The 16,451-nt window shown below is 37.4% G+C and overlaps 3 protein-coding genes across 3 annotated transcripts; 1 reads left to right on the top strand and 2 right to left on the bottom strand.

Annotated features, from left to right (window-relative positions):
• Positions 1-3,815: 3,815 nt before the first annotated feature.
• On the bottom strand, positions 3,816-4,451 carry LOC119665833. The gene has a single exon (XM_038075083.1). The coding sequence runs from the start codon at positions 4,449-4,451 to the stop codon at positions 3,816-3,818; it is 636 nt and encodes a 211-aa protein (XP_037931011.1).
• A 7,099-nt stretch (positions 4,452-11,550) lies between these two features.
• Positions 11,551-14,112, top strand: LOC119665832 (uncharacterized protein K02A2.6-like). The gene is made up of 2 exons (XM_038075082.1): positions 11,551-12,030; positions 12,106-14,112. The coding sequence occupies exons 1-2, from the start codon at positions 11,551-11,553 to the stop codon at positions 14,110-14,112; spliced, it is 2,487 nt and encodes an 828-aa protein (XP_037931010.1).
• A 130-nt stretch (positions 14,113-14,242) lies between these two features.
• On the bottom strand, positions 14,243-14,884 carry LOC119665831. The gene has a single exon (XM_038075081.1). The coding sequence runs from the start codon at positions 14,882-14,884 to the stop codon at positions 14,243-14,245; it is 642 nt and encodes a 213-aa protein (XP_037931009.1).
• Positions 14,885-16,451: the final 1,567 nt, after the last annotated feature.

The raw sequence follows: 16,451 nt of genomic DNA, 5'->3' as shown, positions 1-16,451 counted from the left end.
ATTTATTTATTGTCTTTTTTTTTATTCTATCTGTAATTATTATATTATTTTTATTATCTTTATTAACTATTCTATACGGTCCGTTATATCTATTGCCTAACTTATGTCCAGCTGGATTACTAATATATACTAAATCTCCTATATCTATCTGTATTTTATTAGAAGTCCTATCGTAAATTATCTTATTTCTATTCTTATGCCTATCTATTAAGATGCGTGCTCTTTTAAGTGCAATCTGTAATTTATACTTGACTTCTTTATCATAGACATCTATATTGTAGTCAGGGTCTACCTGGCCTTCTTTTAGAAATTCATAGATGATTGGCACCTTACCGAATATTAATTCGTAAGGGCAGTAATCATGTACTGTTGAGGGTGTGGTATTGTAACAGTACGTGTAATACCTAAGCCACTTGTCCCAATCATCTCGTTCGCTCGAAATGTAATTTCTCACATATTCGTTGAACGTTCTGTGATTTCGCTCCACAGTTCTCGCGTTTAGTGGTGATACTCTGTAGAAGTTGTTGATTTTATATTCAAGAGCTTTAATAGTTGTCTGAATAGTTGGTTATTATATTCAGTATCCATATCAGTAATTACTGTTTTCATGAGTATGCAATTTTCGAATATTGCCCTTGCAACTACCATCGCATTTTTGCTTGTAGCCGGAATTGCGATTAAATACTTTGTTAAATCACATATCACTGTAACAGCGTATTCGTTGCCGTACTCAGTTCGCGGTAAAGGAACAATGGTATCTATCACCACTTTGTCAAACGTATTTTGTGGAGTTGAAGTCAATATCATAGATTGTTTGATATGTCTTGAGATTTTATTTAATTTACATTTATGACAGCTTTTAACATATTTTCGAATGTCTGCTGTCATATTTTTCCAATAAAAGTATCTACCTATTTTGGTGTTCATGCGTTGGATTCCTGGATGACCTCCAAAAATTGGATCGTCATGAAACTTTTCGAGTATTTTAAGTTTCTCGTTGTCGTCTATTATTTTTTTTAAACATGGTAGAAGAGCAATTTCTATTTGCTTTCTTTTGTTTGCTATGTCTCTTAAATTGTTTATTTTTATTAAACGCAATCAAGATTATCATCTAGTGATGCAGGTGAGTGCATCCGCTTCATAGTTATCTTTTCCCCGTAGGTACTCAACAGTGAAATCGTACTCCTCTAAATCTAATCTCATTCTTGTGAATTTAGATGATGGATTTTTCATAGTAAGGAGGTACGATAATGGACGATGGTCGCTTCTAACTAAGAATTTTGTACCATATAATGGGCGGAAGTATGTTATCGCCCAATGGATAGCGGCTAGTTCCTGTTTAATTGTAGATTTGTTGCTTTCACCTTTGGTGAAAGATCTTGAAGCGTATGCAATAGGGAGTTGTATCCCATTGTACTCTTGAGAAAGTACTGCTCCACATGCGAATTTACTCGCATCTGTGGTTATACAAAATTGTTTTTGAAAATTGGGATATTGCAGTATTCTGGGACTTACCAATGCATTTTTGAGGTAAATAAATGCATCGTCACATTCTTTATTCCATTCGAACTTCACATTTTTCTTGCAGAGTCTCGTTAAAACGCGTGATTGTTCTGCAAAGTTAGGAACGAATCGTCTGTAATAGTTGCAGAATGCAACGAATCGTTTAATAGCATCTGCATTTGTTGGTGTCGGATAATCTAAGATAGTTTGAAATTTACTATCATCCGACAAAATGTCTTTGTCTGTACCGAAAAATGTACAGAAATGCTTGTTGTTCGTGAGTTAAACCTGAAAATGCTATTGTCATCATTCGTTGGAATGAATTTGGAGCAATTTTTAACCCATATGGTAGACGTTTAAAACGGAATGATCCTTTATCTGTAGGAAATGACGTAATATCCCGTGAATTTTCATCTAGTTCAATTTGATGGAAACCAGATGTCAAATCGAGGCAAGAGAAATATTTTGCTCTGCCTAATTGGTCAAGAATATCATCTATTCTTGGCAAAGGAAATTTATCTGCAATTAGTTTTTTATTAATCCCCCTATAATCTACAACTAATCTCCATCTCTTGTCAGATTGTCCATTTAATGACTTCTTTGGTACTAACAGTACAGGACTGTTATACTCAGAAGTTGATGGTTCTATAATATTATGTTTAATTAATTTATTTACTTGCCTGGTTATTTCATCTTTATGGGTATATGGTAGTCTGTAATTTTTTTGATATGTTGGCTCTTTTGTTTAAAGCGCAACTTTTGTTTGTAAAAGTTATTAACTGATATAGATTCTGATTCAAGTGCAAATATATCTACATATTTTTTGCACAAGTTTTCTAATTTTGTTTATACAAAAGCGGGGAAATTTTTCGATAATTTTTCCAACTTTATTTTATCATTGGTTATTGGTGGTTTTGATATTACACTGTAATCGTTAAGATCTTCTGTAATAATTTTAAGATTTGGTATGAAGGCGTGTTGATTGGTAGTGTTAATTATACGTACGTTTACTTGTTGTTATTGTATTTGCTACAAAACTACCATTTTGTATTTCTTGATTGGGTATAAATATTTCTTCGTAGAAGGAATCTGTAACAATGGTTCTAGAAACTTCAGATCTCGCCGGAAGTGAAATTGAGTTTATTCTGAGGTTATTTACCATTGGTATGGCCAGATGTTGAGGGAAATTATATGGTCTCAATATTAAAATGTCTTGATCTTGTTGATATTCAAGGATACAATTGTATTTTTTAAGAAAATCGAGCCCAAGTATTGCATTCGAGAGAATGGGAAAATCATCATCGACAACATGAAAACTATGTTGTATTAGCATGTTTTCAATTTTGAGATCTGTTTCAACTTTTTCTAAAGTATATTTTATACCATCTCCTATGCCGTTAAAGCTTATTATAGCATTCGAATTAATGCTAACTTTTTCTATTTCTTTCTTTTTAATTACAGAAATATCCGCACCCGTATCAATTAAAAATGCTGATACTTTATTATTTAGTGTGGATCTAGCTAAAATGAAATTGGCAAGATTTAAATTAATATTATATATTTTTCTGTTGATGTTTTTAATTATTGAGCACCTGGGGTGCTGTATAATACGAACATTTCTTCTGTTGTTCTGGTAGTTATTCCTATTATTAGGATTATATCCGCTATTACTATTGTAGCTGTTCCTTTTCTGCCCGCGTGTTCGAAATTGTACGCGTCCATTTGGTTGTCCACGTCTATAGGATTGTCCGCGTCTACTTCCGAAATGTAGTATTGCGGATGTTTGACTATTTGATTCCGTGCAGGAGTTTACGAATTTTTCTACCACCTCACTCATGTTGTTGAAAGTTCCCGATTCTATTACTAGTCGAACTCTTCGTTGCTAGTATTTTTTATTATCGCCTTAACAGCTGCCTTAGTTGAATAAGATTCAGCTAGCGTCGGTGTAAGTCCATCCGAAATATATGCACACTGTAGCTTTTTTGTAAGCTCTTCGACTTCCTTGGCATATGTATTCACCGGTTTGGAATTTTGACGAATATTCATCAACTTTGCAGTGATGACATCAACGGATTCGCCTTTAACTCTCTTCTTTAGAGATTCTATTACTTGTGGTATCGTCGTTTCTGATCCTGTGATCAGATTTATTGCTGCTCCTTTTAGTTTTGTCCACCGACTGTCCATGGCTCCTGGATAAGCGCTATGGCCAGTCCTTTTGTGGCGAAGGTCCTGCACAAAGTAGCAGATGTTCCTTTCGAGTGGTGCCGATTCGCCTGTAACACCCCTATGGTGCTCATTTCAGTTGGGTTTTATTAAGAGAGCGTTCGACTTCCTTCTGAAGTCGATCGTGGCCCTCTTTCCTTCTGGCGCTCTTTTGGAGTTGTTGATGCTCCACCCACAGGTGGCCGCATCGAAAGCCTTTTTTGAATGGCGGCTCCACTAGTAGTTATGGCCTCATTGAGAGTCACAGTAGACGTAAGTATTGATTGTGGGACCACGTGCTCCACTTTCTGTCTCTCCGTCCTTGTGATCTGGAGTTTACTTGGAACCTTTTGTTCTGGCCGTTGTGGCTGCCCCTCCTTTGTCATACTGTTAGCTTTAAGCAGTAGCTTGACATGGCTGAAGCGATATGCTATTCTACCTCCACTCTGGATCAGTGAGTTCCAGGATGCATCGTCGACAGCAAAGACGATGTGGAGCAGTGAACTTTCTGCGGTCGGCTGTAATACTTTCCAGGTGCTTGCTTTAATCCTGTTCTGGGCCTCAATTGTGAGAAGAACCTTGGTGTTTTCAAAATCGCAACTGTGTGGAAAGTATCCTCGCACCAGGTGTGTTTTTGGGAACTCCGACTCTTCAACCACTTTGGCGCCTAGTTTAGTCTTTGTTGCAATAGCTGCCGCATTTTTACGGACCCATTCAGCCGTTTGGTTATTTGTGCACACCACCATGATTCATCCCGTGCGAGGGAAACAACCTTAAAATTCTGGTTTAAACTCGTCTGACGTCAACTCTATGGCAGTCTCAATTATGGCCTCATGTAGCTGTGCAATCTGTTCCCTGTTTAGGGGGCACTTAGCCAAATCAAAAGGAACAAATCCTAATTTGATCCCCTTGGCCTGACTTGCTACTTGGCTGAAAGAGGGTTTACTCGATCCCTGAATCGAGGTGTTCTTCTTTGGTTTCTTACCAGCTGGCATGACCATGTCGTCAGGTAAAGCCCTTTTAGCTGGCGCACGAGTTGGAAGTTTAGACACCATGTCTAGGGCAACATCCCTAGAGTGTCCCTGGCTCATGTAAGCCTTTAACCTCCTCTTCCGCATTGAGTTCAGTTTTACAAAACCCTTCTGGTCATGTAAACTGATCCCTTTTATACAAACATTGACAACAGTAGCACCTGACTGTTCAGAATAGACTGACTCCATCAATGTCAATAGAGGCAGCATCAGGCCCTTCAGTTTCTGTGCTGCTAGCATCAGTATACTGTGGAAAAAAAAACATTTTCCACAGCGTGTATATTTTTGCAGATGTGCCCAACAGCACCATCTACAAAAGAATCATTGACCTGTGACACAACAGTCGACTGGTCGTTGTTAATTCCCTGCCTGACAGCAGTAGTGTTTGATGCGATAAGGGTAGCATCATTAGTTTGTTTATTAGATGTATCCATATGATATCCCACGAGTATTAGGGAAGTATAAAGTCGCCATCGGCAGAGCCCATGACATGGTATCCGCAGTTTGCTATTAAGGTCATCACTAGCCCCGTGACCAAGTTCCTACAGGCATAGCTGTTCCACCGTAGATTGGGGGGTTGTTCGGGTCTCATTCATACATTCACACATACTACACCATACATCCTTATATAAAAATTTTAGACTAGGGACAAAAACTATAGATTGTTTCATATCTTCATTCAAACCCAGGGTGTTTTCCTTCACACCGCCTAGTTGCTGGCGACCATAAAACCAGCAGAGACATGAGCTAACTGCTTTGGGGTCATTGATCCTACAAACAACGAAACTTTCATTAAAGGCCGATCGATTGACTGATGAACTTAATGAGTAGCACAAAAACGCAAAGACTCATCTGGTCCTCGAGACGCTAAGATGTTATAGTAGCCATTCGGACCACGTCAGTCAGCCTACATAAAGTTACTACTACTATTACACATGAAATTACTACTACTACTACTACATAAAATAACACAAACACAACTACGTGAAAACATAGACTACATGACAACAAGCACTAACACAGCAGAGGAGCATGTATACGTTTTATTATCTCACATAAGTGAGGTTTCATATTGCAGCAGTCTGGCTGCTGGCATATGGCTAAAGTCAATGATGGGAATGTGCTGCATAGGGCACATTCACAACACTGTACGTTAACCATTTAATGATATTTTATATGCACCTTAGTATGCATTTATATAATTATATATATATAAAGTGTATACATGTTACACCCCCTTTTTTTTTGGTTTGGGAATGAATTTATTTATTATTTATATTTGCAAAATATTAAATATTTATTAATATCTACATTAATTACTGTATAAAATTTTTATTTTTGTATGTATTAAATTAAATACAAAAAAATTTTAGTTTAAAACTTTGTTCATATATTATTTATTTATTGTCTTTTTTTTTATTCTATCTGTAATTATTATATTATTTTTATTATCTTTATTAACTATTCTATACGGTCCGTTATATCTATTGCCTAACTTATGTCCAGCTGGATTACTAATATATACTAAATCTCCTATATCTATCTGTATTTTATTAGAAGTCCTATCGTAAATTATCTTATTTCTATTCTTATGCCTATCTATTAAGATGCGTGCTCTTTTAAGTGCAATCTGTAATTTATACTTGACTTCTTTATCATAGACATCTATATTGTAGTCAGGGTCTACCTGGCCTTCTTTTAGAAATTCATAGATGATTGGCACCTTACCGAATATTAATTCGTAAGGGCAGTAATCATGTACTGTTGAGGGTGTGGTATTGTAACAGTACGTGTAATACCTAAGCCACTTGTCCCAATCATCTCGTTCGCTCGAAATGTAATTTCTCACATATTCGTTGAACGTTCTGTGATTTCGCTCCACAGTTCTCGCGTTTAGTGGTGATACTCTGTAGAAGTTGTTGATTTTATATTCAAGAGCTTTAATAGTTGTCTGAATAGTTGGTTATTATATTCAGTATCCATATCAGTAATTACTGTTTTCATGAGTATGCAATTTTCGAATATTGCCCTTGCAACTACCATCGCATTTTTGCTTGTAGCCGGAATTGCGATTAAATACTTTGTTAAATCACATATCACTGTAACAGCGTATTTGTTGCCGTACTCAGTTCGCGGTAAAGGAACAATGGTATCTATCACCACTTTGTCAAACGTATTTTGTGGAGTTGAAGTCAATATCATAGATTGTTTGATATGTCTTGAGATTTTATTTAATTTACATTTATGACAGCTTTTAACATATTTTCGAATGTCTGCTGTCATATTTTTCCAATAAAAGTATCTACCTATTTTGGTGTTCATGCGTTGGATTCCTGGATGACCTCCAAAAATTGGATCGTCATGAAACTTTTCGAGTATTTTAAGTTTCTCGTTGTCGTCTATTATTTTTTTTAAACATGGTAGAAGAGCAATTTCTATTTGCTTTCTTTTGTTTGCTATGTCTCTTAAATTGTTTATTTTTATTAAACGCAATCAAGATTATCATCTAGTGATGCAGGTGAGTGCATCCGCTTCATAGTTATCTTTTCCCCGTAGGTACTCAACAGTGAAATCGTACTCCTCTAAATCTAATCTCATTCTTGTGAATTTAGATGATGGATTTTTCATAGTAAGGAGGTACGATAATGGACGATGGTCGCTTCTAACTAAGAATTTTGTACCATATAATGGGCGGAAGTATGTTATCGCCCAATGGATAGCGGCTAGTTCCTGTTTAATTGTAGATTTGTTGCTTTCACCTTTGGTGAAAGATCTTGAAGCGTATGCAATAGGGAGTTGTATCCCATTGTACTCTTGAGAAAGTACTGCTCCACATGCGAATTTACTCGCATCTGTGGTTATACAAAATTGTTTTTGAAAATTGGGATATTGCAGTATTCTGGGACTTACCAATGCATTTTTGAGGTAAATAAATGCATCGTCACATTCTTTATTCCATTCGAACTTCACATTTTTCTTGCAGAGTCTCGTTAAAACGCGTGATTGTTCTGCAAAGTTAGGAACGAATCGTCTGTAATAGTTGCAGAATGCAACGAATCGTTTAATAGCATCTGCATTTGTTGGTGTCGGATAATCTAAGATAGTTTGAAATTTACTATCATCCGACAAAATGTCTTTGTCTGTACCGAAAAATGTACAGAAATGCTTGTTGTTCGTGAGTTAAACCTGAAAATGCTATTGTCATCATTCGTTGGAATGAATTTGGAGCAATTTTTAACCCATATGGTAGACGTTTAAAACGGAATGATCCTTTATCTGTAGGAAATGACGTAATATCCCGTGAATTTTCATCTAGTTCAATTTGATGGAAACCAGATGTCAAATCGAGGCAAGAGAAATATTTTGCTCTGCCTAATTGGTCAAGAATATCATCTATTCTTGGCAAAGGAAATTTATCTGCAATTAGTTTTTTATTAATCCCCCTATAATCTACAACTAATCTCCATCTCTTGTCAGATTGTCCATTTAATGACTTCTTTGGTACTAACAGTACAGGACTGTTATACTCAGAAGTTGATGGTTCTATAATATTATGTTTAATTAATTTATTTACTTGCCTGGTTATTTCATCTTTATGGGTATATGGTAGTCTGTAATTTTTTTGATATGTTGGCTCTTTTGTTTAAAGCGCAACTTTTGTTTGTAAAAGTTATTAACTGATATAGATTCTGATTCAAGTGCAAATATATCTACATATTTTTTGCACAAGTTTTCTAATTTTGTTTATACAAAAGCGGGGAAATTTTTCGATAATTTTTCCAACTTTATTTTATCATTGGTTATTGGTGGTTTTGATATTACACTGTAATCGTTAAGATCTTCTGTAATAATTTTAAGATTTGGTATGAAGGCGTGTTGATTGGTAGTGTTAATTATACGTACGTTTACTTGTTGTTATTGTATTTGCTACAAAACTACCATTTTGTATTTCTTGATTGGGTATAAATATTTCTTCGTAGAAGGAATCTGTAACAATGGTTCTAGAAACTTCAGATCTCGCCGGAAGTGAAATTGAGTTTATTCTGAGGTTATTTACCATTGGTATGGCCAGATGTTGAGGGAAATTATATGGTCTCAATATTAAAATGTCTTGATCTTGTTGATATTCAAGGATACAATTGTATTTTTTAAGAAAATCGAGCCCAAGTATTGCATTCGAGAGAATGGGAAAATCATCATCGACAACATGAAAACTATGTTGTATTAGCATGTTTTCAATTTTGAGATCTGTTTCAACTTTTTCTAAAGTATATTTTATACCATCTCCTATGCCGTTAAAGCTTATTATAGCATTCGAATTAATGCTAACTTTTTCTATTTCTTTCTTTTTAATTACAGAAATATCCGCACCCGTATCAATTAAAAATGCTGATACTTTATTATTTAGTGTGGATCTAGCTAAAATGAAATTGGCAAGATTTAAATTAATATTATATATTTTTCTGTTGATGTTTTTAATTATTGAGCACCTGGGGTGCTGTATAATACGAACATTTCTTCTGTTGTTCTGGTAGTTATTCCTATTATTAGGATTATATCCGCTATTACTATTGTAGCTGTTCCTTTTCTGCCCGCGTGTTCGAAATTGTACGCGTCCATTTGGTTGTCCACGTCTATAGGATTGTCCGCGTCTACTTCCGAAATGTAGTATTGCGGATGTTTGACTATTTGATTCCGTGCAGGAGTTTACGAATTTTTCTACCACCTCACTCATGTTGTTGAAAGTTCCCGATTCTATTACTAGTCGAACTCTTCGTTGCTAGTATTTTTTATTATCGCCTTAACAGCTGCCTTAGTTGAATAAGATTCAGCTAGCGTCGGTGTAAGTCCATCCGAAATATATGCACACTGTAGCTTTTTTGTAAGCTCTTCGACTTCCTTGGCATATGTATTCACCGGTTTGGAATTTTGACGAATATTCATCAACTTTGCAGTGATGACATCAACGGATTCGCCTTTAACTCTCTTCTTTAGAGATTCTATTACTTGTGGTATCGTCGTTTCTGATCCTGTGATCAGATTTATTGCTGCTCCTTTTAGTTTTGTCCACCGACTGTCCATGGCTCCTGGATAAGCGCTATGGCCAGTCCTTTTGTGGCGAAGGTCCTGCACAAAGTAGCAGATGTTCCTTTCGAGTGGTGCCGATTCGCCTGTAACACCCCTATGGTGCTCATTTCAGTTGGGTTTTATTAAGAGTGTTATAATCTAGTATGTTTTGCATTAGTTTAAACAATCTTAAATAATGAAATGTAAACATAATTGAGTTAAATATAAACTGTCAATCTTGTCGGTTGTATTTACTTCAGTTGGCGACGAGGATAAAAATCTGCAATTATTCAATCGCTTTCACGCTTATTTCGTACCGTTCAATTTTAAATACAATCATGCCGGGCGAAAGTGAAATTTATAAGCAATTGCTTAAAGAACAACAAGAGTTCTCAAAAAATTTACTGAAACAACAACGTGAGTGGATGGACTCAATGTTTCAAAAACAAGGTGCTGCTGGTGTATCTGAAAGAAATAACAACATTGTTCCAGTATTTCACAAATTTTCGAAAGAACAGCAAACCTGGAAATCGTACTTAGAACAACTTAACCAACATTTTTTAGCATATTCAGTTCAGTGCAGTGAAAAACAAAAATCATTTTTCTTGTCTTGGATTGGCACAGAAAATTTTGAGCTGCTAAAAAATCTTTTCGGTAACACGAAAGTACAAGAACAATCTTTCGAAAATTTAACGAAAAAACTAACGGATCATTTCCAGTCGAAACGACATGTGGTCGCTGCACGTTACGATTTTTTCAAAAGGGAAATGAAGCCACATCAATCATACAGAGAGTGGGTAGCAGATCTCCGCGGATTGGCAAGAGAGTGTAACTTTTCGTGCTCAGCCCAGAATTGTTTACACAATTTCGTGGATGATATGATTCGTGACCAAATTATTATACGTACACCTCACGATGCTGTGCGCACGGCTGCGTTCCAAAAGCCCCAGCCAACACTTGCTGATGTTTTGCAGATTGCAGAATTGTACGAAACAACCACTAAAACGGTGGCAACAATTAAAGAACAAACGATCGAAAACTCAATGCCTGTTAATTCAGTTGGTACAATTATAAAAAAACCGGGTGTTTTCAACAATAACAATAATAAAGTAAAATTCAAATCATGTTCTGGCTGTGGAAATTCTCATGCAAGAGAAAACTGTAAATTTAGAAATGCTGTATGCAATAGATGTAGCAAAATTGGACATATTGCGCCAGTGTGCATGTCAAAACAAAACAAGGACAACAAACGTAGTTCAGGTGATGAAAACAAGAAGAAAGATTACCGTCGTAAAAGTCACAACATCGGTACTGTTGAAACAATTAACAGTTTAACAGGTATTGTAAAAACTGAAAGCGAACATTCAAAACTCTAAATTGCCCAAAGTTGCGAAATTGTACAAAAACCTTATTTGGTTTTGGCAAAAATGAAATTCCAGTGCTTGGTGAACTTTGCGTATATATCAAATGTGGCGGAAAAGAAAGGGAAGTGGTAATCGTTGTCGTGGATGTCGAAAACTGTAACAATTTATTCGGTTTCGATTTATTCACAGAATTCGGGTTTGAGATTCAGCAAATTTGTAACATTACTGAAAGTGAATCACACAGAATTAGCGAGCTGTGTAAGAAATATGGTGATATTTTTGAACCAGCTCTTGGCACAATAAAAAAGTTTAAGGTCAGTATTTTTTTAAAGCCAAATGCACATCCGAAATTTTACAAAAGCCGACAAATACCATTTTCGCAAATGTCACTTTTCAAGAAAGAAGTCGATCGATTGACAAATGCGGGTATTTGGAAACCTGTGAAGTTTTCCCAATGGGCTTCGCCTATTGTACTAGCGCCAAAAGCTGATGGTTCCATAAGAATTTGTGGGGATTTTAAACAAGCAGTCAATGCGCAAATTGACATTGAACAATATCCTTTGCCCATACGCGAAAGTCTTTTCCATAAAATAAATTGCGGTCAACATTTTACAAAAATCGACCTTAAGGATGCGTATTTACAAATGGAACTCGACGATGAAGCAAAAACAATAATGGTTGTCAACACTCCACTTGGGTTATTCCAATACCAACGTTTACCGTTTGGGATTGCAAGCGCTCCAGCTATATTCCAAAGATATCTTGAGCAGTTACTTCAAGGCGTAGAAGGTTGCGGAAATTATCTCGATGACATCATCATCTCCGCACCTACATTTCAACAACACATCAGCCGCCTAGAACAAGTACTTCGTATTTTGCAACAAAATGGTATCAGATGCAAGCAAGAAAAATGTTTCTTTCTACGAGATAAAATCGAGTATCTCGGGCGTCAAATTAGTGCAAAAGGTATATTGCCAGATGAGTCAGGACTAAAAGCAGTCAAAAACCTGCAGCCGCCTAAAGATCTAAAGCAAGCAGAAGCATTCATGGGTAAGGTAAACTATTACCATAATTTTATACCTAATTTTTCGCAATTATCCGCGCCAATCAACATGCTGCGCCGAAAAAATGTAAAATTCACATGGGGTACAGCACAACAACAAGCATTTATAGCTCTTAAAACGCATATTCTCAATGCAGCGCAATTAGCACATTATCAGGAAGATTTACCGTTGGTTCTAGCTACAGATGCCTCCTCCTATGGCATAGGAGTTGTGCTCTCGCATACGTACTTTGACGGTACAGAAAGGCCTATTGCTTTTGCATCTAAAACTCTCGACATTCATCAACGACGATATAGTCAGATAGAGAAGGAAGGGCTAGCTATCGTTTTTGGAGTCAAGCGTTTCCATCAATATTTATACGGAAGAAGATTCACCTTGGTTACTGACCACAAACCTCTTGTTAGCATTTTTAATCCAATTCATCAGTTGCCGTCGATGACGTCACATCGTTTACAGCGATGGGCTATTATACTAATGGCTTATCAGTATGATGTTCGGTATCGTAAAACTACTGAGCATGGAAATGCCGATGCTTTATCTCGTTTACCTGTTGGTGAAGATAAAACTTTTGATCATGAAGAATCCTGTTTTAATATCAATGAACTTAATACACCTATCGACGCTGAAATAATTCGTCAGCATGCCAAAAATGACCCAATTCTTCGCCGAGTTTATTTTCTCGTTACAAACGGTTGGCCTGAAAAGCTAATGCCTCAAGATGCTGATCTTCGATCATTTTTCAATCATCGCTTTGCTTTAATACTACACAATAATTTGCTTTGCCTCCAGACGGAGTACAACCGGGTTGTCATTCCAGCCTCCCTTAAGCAGAAAGTGCTTAAACTTCTTCATGATGGTCATTGGGGAGTATCGAGAATGAAACAGCTAGCTCGACAACATGTCTGGTGGACTAATATTGACAAAGACATCGCACAATTAACTGAAAATTGTGATGTGTGCAAAATTGCAAATCCTGTTCACGCACGTGAATACTTAAGCTGGCCTAAAGCTGATCGACCTTGGGAGAGAGTACATATCGACTTTGCTGGTCCATTTTGTAATTCAATGTGGCTAATTTGTGTCGACGCTTTCTCACAATTTCCGTTCGTTGTACAACTATCTACAACAACAACGGTTGACACCATATCAGCATTGTCTTCTATATTTTCTCTGGAAGGTATACCAGAAACCATCGTAAGTGACAATGGTCCGCAATTTACAGCTGAAGCATTCAAACATTTTTGCTCAAAACTTGGCATCAAACATATAACAACAGCGCCGTTTCATCCAGCCTCAAACGGGTTAGCCGAACGATTCGTCAGATCTTTTAAAACTGCTGTTAAGAAAAATATTGACGATGGATTGTCTCTCAAATTCGCTGTATCAAAATATCTTGCAACATATCGTGCAATGCCGAATGCTGAGGGTAAATCACCTGCAGAACTTTTACATGGAAGGCCTGTTCGTACCCTGTTGAGTCAACTGTTTGAATCGCCTAGAAAGCACCTTGAAGCTTCGAAACGGAAAATGAAATTCAGTCTAAAGCAACCCGTCTTCGCTCGAAACTACGCAAGAGGGGAAAAATGGATAAAAGGAGTTATTGTGAAACAACTTGGTAAAATGGTTTACCGAGTGAACACATCTTTTGGTTACATCAAACGTCACGTTAATCAGCTTAAAACTAGAAGTAGCTCTGACCTCTCTTCACAACCAATTTTTGAATTCGCTCCAAATTTCATCAATGCCACACCGCCTTCATCTAGCCAATCAACATTAATGCCTAGTGAAGAACGTTCTACCGAAGTAGTTCAACTTCGAAAAAGTGGTCGTATTCGGAAGGATGTAATTCGATTTGAATCCGACGATTTCAGGAAAACTTAAACCTTGTCAAAAATTAAGGGCGGAGAAAGTGTTATAATCTAGTATGTTTTGCATTAGTTTAAACAATCTTAAATAATGAAATGTAAACATAATTGAGTTAAATATAAACTGTCAATCTTGTCGGTTGTATTTACTTCAAAGAGAGCGTTCGACTTCCTTCTGAAGTCGATCGTGGCCCTCTTTCCTTCTGGCGCTCTTTTGGAGTTGTTGATGCTCCACCCACAGGTGGCCGCATCGAAAGCCTTTTTTGAATGGCGGCTCCACTAGTAGTTATGGCCTCATTGAGAGTCACAGTAGACGTAAGTATTGATTGTGGGACCACGTGCTCCACTTTCTGTCTCTCCGTCCTTGTGATCTGGAGTTTACTTGGAACCTTTTGTTCTGGCCGTTGTGGCTGCCCCTCCTTTGTCATACTGTTAGCTTTAAGCAGTAGCTTGACATGGCTGAAGCGATATGCTATTCTACCTCCACTCTGGATCAGTGAGTTCCAGGATGCATCGTCGACAGCAAAGACGATGTGGAGCAGTGAACTTTCTGCGGTCGGCTGTAATACTTTCCAGGTGCTTGCTTTAATCCTGTTCTGGGCCTCAATTGTGAGAAGAACCTTGGTGTTTTCAAAATCGCAACTGTGTGGAAAGTATCCTCGCACCAGGTGTGTTTTTGGGAACTCCGACTCTTCAACCACTTTGGCGCCTAGTTTAGTCTTTGTTGCAATAGCTGCCGCATTTTTACGGACCCATTCAGCCGTTTGGTTATTTGTGCACACCACCATGATTCATCCCGTGCGAGGGAAACAACCTTAAAATTCTGGTTTAAACTCGTCTGACGTCAACTCTATGGCAGTCTCAATTATGGCCTCATGTAGCTGTGCAATCTGTTCCCTGTTTAGGGGGCACTTAGCCAAATCAAAAGGAACAAATCCTAATTTGATCCCCTTGGCCTGACTTGCTACTTGGCTGAAAGAGGGTTTACTCGATCCCTGAATCGAGGTGTTCTTCTTTGGTTTCTTACCAGCTGGCATGACCATGTCGTCAGGTAAAGCCCTTTTAGCTGGCGCACGAGTTGGAAGTTTAGACACCATGTCTAGGGCAACATCCCTAGAGTGTCCCTGGCTCATGTAAGCCTTTAACCTCCTCTTCCGCATTGAGTTCAGTTTTACAAAACCCTTCTGGTCATGTAAACTGATCCCTTTTATACAAACATTGACAACAGTAGCACCTGACTGTTCAGAATAGACTGACTCCATCAATGTCAATAGAGGCAGCATCAGGCCCTTCAGTTTCTGTGCTGCTAGCATCAGTATACTGTGGAAAAAAAAACATTTTCCACAGCGTGTATATTTTTGCAGATGTGCCCAACAGCACCATCTACAAAAGAATCATTGACCTGTGACACAACAGTCGACTGGTCGTTGTTAATTCCCTGCCTGACAGCAGTAGTGTTTGATGCGATAAGGGTAGCATCATTAGTTTGTTTATTAGATGTATCCATATGATATCCCACGAGTATTAGGGAAGTATAAAGTCGCCATCGGCAGAGCCCATGACATGGTATCCGCAGTTTGCTATTAAGGTCATCACTAGCCCCGTGACCAAGTTCCTACAGGCATAGCTGTTCCACCGTAGATTGGGGGGTTGTTCGGGTCTCATTCATACATTCACACATACTACACCATACATCCTTATATAAAAATTTTAGACTAGGGACAAAAACTATAGATTGTTTCATATCTTCATTCAAACCCAGGGTGTTTTCCTTCACACCGCCTAGTTGCTGGCGACCATAAAACCAGCAGAGACATGAGCTAACTGCTTTGGGGTCATTGATCCTACAAACAACGAAACTTTCATTAAAGGCCGATCGATTGACTGATGAACTTAATGAGTAGCACAAAAACGCAAAGACTCATCTGGTCCTCGAGACGCTAAGATGTTATAGTAGCCATTCGGACCACGTCAGTCAGCCTACATAAAGTTACTACTACTATTACACATGAAATTACTACTACTACTACTACATAAAATAACACAAACACAACTACGTGAAAACATAGACTACATGACAACAAGCACTAACACAGCAGAGGAGCATGTATACGTTTTATTATCTCACATAAGTGAGGTTTCATATTGCAGCAGTCTGGCTGCTGGCATATGGCTAAAGTCAATGATGGGAATGTGCTGCATAGGGCACATTCACAACACTGTACGTTAACCATTTAATGATATTTTATATGCACCTTAGTATGCATTTATATAATTATATATATATAAAGTGTATACATGTTACACCCCCTTTTTTTTTGGTTTGGGAATGAATTTATTTATTATTTATATTTG

Source organism: Teleopsis dalmanni, chromosome 1 (genome assembly GCF_002237135.1).
Source record: "Teleopsis dalmanni isolate 2A chromosome 1, ASM223713v2, whole genome shotgun sequence".
NCBI classification, from domain to species: Eukaryota; Metazoa; Arthropoda; class Insecta; order Diptera; family Diopsidae; genus Teleopsis; species Teleopsis dalmanni.
The sequence above is the reverse complement of the archived record's forward strand: the minus strand, read 5'-3'. Positions and strand labels throughout refer to the sequence as shown.

What these genes read in the sequence shown, in the direction of transcription:
- LOC119665833 (XM_038075083.1), bottom strand. Translation starts at nt 4,451, where the DNA reads ATGGTGGTGTGCACAAATAACCAAACGGCTGAATGGGTCCGTAAAAAT.
- LOC119665832 (XM_038075082.1), top strand. Translation starts at nt 11,551, where the DNA reads ATGTCACTTTTCAAGAAAGAAGTCGATCGATTGACAAATGCGGGTATT. An exon ending in ACATCAGCCGCCTAGAACAA is followed by an intron (nt 12,031 to 12,105) that starts GTACTTCGTATT and finishes GATAAAATCGAG; the next exon opens with TATCTCGGGCGTCAAATTAG.
- LOC119665831 (XM_038075081.1), bottom strand. Translation starts at nt 14,884, where the DNA reads ATGGTGGTGTGCACAAATAACCAAACGGCTGAATGGGTCCGTAAAAAT.